At 31.9% G+C, this 5,234-nt stretch overlaps 1 protein-coding gene across 1 annotated transcript in view; it reads right to left on the reverse strand.

Annotated features, from left to right (window-relative positions):
• Positions 1-222: 222 nt before the first annotated feature.
• The window catches only part of LOC121373767 (sushi, von Willebrand factor type A, EGF and pentraxin domain-containing protein 1-like), a 13,867-nt gene continuing 8,855 nt past the window's right edge, over positions 223-5,234 (reverse strand). Inside the window, exons 6-7 of the mRNA XM_041500522.1 lie at positions 4,147-4,354; positions 223-3,322 (exon numbers count right to left, since the gene is read on the reverse strand). Of these exons, the coding sequence (XP_041356456.1) occupies positions 3,191-3,322; positions 4,147-4,354 (340 nt within the window). The 3' untranslated portion in view covers positions 223-3,190. The remainder of the gene's footprint in view (positions 3,323-4,146; positions 4,355-5,234) is intronic.

The following is a 5,234-nucleotide window of genomic DNA, read 5'->3' on the forward strand; positions in this document are numbered from 1 at the left end:
GATACCATTTATCTCACAACTCGTTGTTTAAAAACGTATCAAACTCGCTTTCGCTCATTCGATACATTTTAAAACAACTCGTGAGATAAATGATATCTAACGGACACTCATGTATTATTCTCTCTCTCTCTCTCTCTCTCTCTCTCTCTCTCTCTCTCTCTCTCTCTCTCTCTCTCTCTCTCTCTCTCTCTCTATATATATATATATATATATATATATAGGTGTGTGTGTGTGTGTGTGTATGTATGTATGTATCACCATAAATATAGTCAGTAGATGGCGTTATTATATATGAACAGCAGTTGATCCATTGTGACTCAATCAGTTATCACCATATATACATGTATATTATATACATGGTGTTATTATATATACAAAAAACAGTTTATCACTTGTGACTTCATCAGTTATCACCATAAATACATGTATATTCAATAGATGGTGTTATTATATATGAACAGTAGTTTATCAATTGTGACGTCATCATATATCACCATAAATACATGTATATTCAATAGATGGTGTTATTATATATGAACAGTAGTTTATCAATTATGACATCATCTGTTATCACCATAAATGCATGCATATTCAATAGATGGTGTTATTATATATGAACAGCAGTTTATCAATTGTGACTTCATCAGTTATCACCATAAATACATGTATATTCAATAGATGGTTTTATTATATATGAACAGTAGTTTTATCAATTATGACATCATCTGTTATCACCATAAATACATGCATATTCAATATATGGTGTTATTATATATGAACAGTAGTTTATCAATTGTGACATCATCTGTTATCACCATAAATACATGCATATTCAATAGATGGTGTTATTATATATGAACAGTAGGTTATCAATTGTGACTTCATCAGTTATCACCATAAATACATGCATATTCAATATATGGTGTTATTATATATAAACAGTAGTTTATCAATTGTGACGTCATCAGTTATCACCATAAATACATGCATATTCAATAGATGGTGTTATTATATTATAAGAACAGTAGTTTATCAATTGTGACATCATCTGTTATCACCATAAATACATGCGTATTCAATAGATGGTGTTATTATAAACATTTTTTATATGAACAGTAGTTTATCAATTGTGACTTCATCAGTTATCACCATAAATACATGCATATTCAATAGATGGTGTTATTATATATGAACAGTAGTTTATAAATTGTGACATCATCAGTTATCACCATAAATACATGCATATTCCATAGATGGTGTTATTATATATGAACAGTAGTTTATCAATTGTGACGTCATCAGTTATCACCATAAATACATTCATATTCAATAGATGGTGTTATTATATATGAACAGTAGTTTATCAATTATGACATCATCAGTTATCACCATAAGTACATGCATATTCAATAGATGGTGTTATTATATATGAACAGTAGGTTATCAATTGTGACTTAATCAGTTATCACCATAAATACATGCATATTCAATATATGGTGTTATTATATATAAACAGTAGTTTATCAATTGTGACGTCATCTTTTATCACCATAAATACATGTATATTCAATAGATGGTGTTATTATATATGAACAGTAGTTTATCAATTATGACATCATCAGTTATCACAATAAATACATGCATATTCAATAGATGGTGTTATTATATATGAACAGTAGTTTATCAATTGTGACATCATCTGTTATCACCATAAATACATGCATATTCAATAGATGGTGTTATTATAAAAAATTTTTTATATGAACAGTAGTTTATCAATTGTGACGTAATCAGTTATCACCATAAATACATGCATATTCAATACATGGTGTTATTATATATGAACAGTAGTTTATCAATTGTGACGTCATCAAGTTATCACCATAAATACATGCATATTCAATAGATGGTGTTATTATATATGAACAGTAGTTTATCAATTGTGACGTCATCAGTTATCACCATAAATACATTCATATTCAATAGATGGTGTTATTATATATGGACAGTAGTTTATCAATTGTGACTTCATCAGTTATCACCATAAATACATGCATATTCAATATATGGTGTTATTATATATGAACAGTAGTTTTCAATTATGACATCATCAGTTATCACCATAAATACATTCGTATTCAATAGATGGTGTTATTATAAATTTTTTTTATATGAACAGTAGTTTATCAATTGTGACTTCATCAGTTATCACCATAAATACATGCATATTCAATAGATGGTGTTATTATATATGAGCAGCAGTTTATCAATTGTGACGTCATCCTTTATCACCATAAATACATGTATATTCAATAGATGGTGTTATTATATATGAACAGTAGTTTATCAATTATGACATCATCAGTTATGATCATAAATACATGCATATTCAATAGATGGTGTTATTATATATGAACAGTAGTTTATCAATTGTGACATCATCAGTTATCACCATAAATACATGCATATTCAATAGATGGTGTTATTATATATGAACAGTAGTTTATAAATTGTGACATCATCAGTTATCACCATAAATACATGCATATTCAATATATGGTGTTGTTATATATCAACAGTAGTTTATATATTGTGACGTCATCAGTTATCACCATAAATACATGCATATTCAATAGATGGTGTTATTATATATGAACCGTAGTTTATCTATTGTGACGTCGTCAAGTTATCACCATAAATACATGCATATTCAATAGATGGTGTTATTATATATGAACAGTAGTTTATCCATTGTGACGTCATCAGTTATCACCATAAATACATGCATAATCAATAGATGGTGTTATTATATATGAACAGTAGTTTATCAATTATGACATCATCAGGTATCACCATAAATACATGCATATTCAATAGATGGTGTTATTATATATGAACAGTAGTTTATCAATTGTGACTTCGTCAGTTATCATCATAAATACATGTATATTAAATATATGGTGTTATTATATATGAACAGTAGTTTATCAATTATGACATCATCTGTTATCACCATAAATACATGCATATTCAATAGATGGTGTTATTATATATGAACAGTAGTTTATCAATTGTGACTTCATCAGTTATCACCATAAATACATGTATATTCAATATATGGTGTTATTATATATGAACAGTAGTTTATCAATTATGACATCATCTGTCATCACCATAAATACATGCATATTCAATAGATGGTGTTATTATATATGAACAGTAGTTTATCAATTGTGACTTCATCAGTTATCACGAACCTGTCGATGAGTTCGGCTGGTCTCAGTATGTTGTATGTGTACAAGTCTGCTCCATCCACGACAAACTGTAACAAATAAATAAATAAATAAATTAATTAATTAAATAAATGAGTAACTAACTAACGAACTAACTAACTAACTGACTAAGTAACTAATAAATGAGTAACTAACTAACTAACTAATTATAATAATATAAAAATAAACGTATAATACTATATTTAGAGAATAACTAATGAGCTATGGGAATTACGGATTATCTGTCCCGAGTGAATTAATGTTGCAAACCCGAGCCTCTGGGAGAGAGAGAGAGAGAGAGAGAGAGAGAGAGAGAGAGAGAGAGAGAGAGAGAGAGAGAGAGAGAGAGAGAGAGAGAGAGAGAGAGAGAGAGAGAGAGAGAGAGAGAGAGAGAGAGAGAGAGAGAGATGCACCCACACAGACATACAGACAGACAGACAGACATACAGACAAAGAGACAGAACAAGAGAGAAAATCCGCTGCCGTTACGTATGCAGCGCCTACCGAACAATATGTCATAAATAGGGAAACGGAAGTAGATGGAGAAGAAGACCGAGAAAAAGCAGTAGAAGAAGTAGAAAAAAATCCTAGAAGTAATGGTAGTAGAAGAAAAATAAGTAGACGAAGATGAAAAAGTAGTAGTAGAAGAAATAGTAGTAGAATAATAAGAAGTAGAAGAAGAGGGGAAAAAAGAAGTTGAAGAAGTAGAAGAAGTAGAAGAAGAAGCAGAAGTAGTAATAGTATTAGAAGAAAATAAATAGACGAAGAAGAAAAAGTAGTAGTAGAAGAAATAGTAGTAGAATAATAATAAGAAGTAGAAGAAAATAGACGAAGAAGAAGTAGTAGTAGTAGGAGAAGAATGGCTTGAAAATACCGCAAAGGTGTTGTTCTGAAGAGTAGTCCGCATTTCAAAGGGAACGGTAGCTACGAATGGGAAGTTTGACGTCGTGACGATTAGATCTTCTCTATATTTCCCGTTGTACCTTGCCGAGAAGACTGTCTTATTCACGACACCCCAAATGTTGAACCTCATCCCAACGCGAACATATATGTCCTGCATGTACATCCAGTCCAAATGGATTCTGGGGGGAAAAAAGCACACACAATAATAAAACTAATCATGGTGGATCAAGGATTTTGTAAAGGGTGGGTGGGTCACGAAATTCTAAAAGAAAGTATTTTGAGTTTGTATAAAGCAAATGTGCCATCTCCCAAAGGAAGAGGGATATTGAGGGATTACGGGGTAGGTGAAGAGAGCACATGCTCCTTGGAAACTTTTAAAACGAAGATGATCAGAGGCCTATTTTCATGGCAATTTAGTACTGTAAACTGCGGGAAAATTAATAACACTTCAAACGGGCGGAAGCAGAATGGTGTCACATATATATTATGGTGTAGATCCGCCAGTGGAAATCCTTACAAATGTTAGAACATTCAAAAAACCAGTTTGTACATATGGCATATTTCTAAACTACCGTATCCAATTCTGCCCTTATATATAGAATTAAGGCCCTAGGCGCACGGGCTCCCATTTTGTGTGGTGGATTGGGGTGGAAGTGTGTGTGTGGGGGGGGGGGGGGGGGGGGGGGGGGGGGGGTGAAACCTGATTTGTGTCAGAATTAAACGAAACTACCCGAATCTGGATAACAACGTTTATTAATGTTTGCTTGACTACCAAATAGCTATAAAGGGCTCTTAATTAATCATTCTACCATGATTTTGGAAGATACTAGATTCTGATTGGCTACACACCTTAAATTAGAGGTGTTAAATTTACGATAACCACCTCTGATTTAATTAGGCCGCTTTACTCGCGTAGAAATAGGAATATGTGTTTATCAGCAAAGAATCCAAGATGACAGCTACGTTTGACATCGGAACGCTGGTGAATATTTTCGATCCAGAAAGAGAAATAAATCCTGATTGGTTCAATGACGACATGGAACCAAGCGACGGGGAACA

This window comes from Gigantopelta aegis, chromosome 5 (assembly GCF_016097555.1).
Source record: "Gigantopelta aegis isolate Gae_Host chromosome 5, Gae_host_genome, whole genome shotgun sequence".
NCBI classification, from domain to species: domain Eukaryota; kingdom Metazoa; phylum Mollusca; class Gastropoda; order Neomphalida; family Peltospiridae; genus Gigantopelta; species Gigantopelta aegis.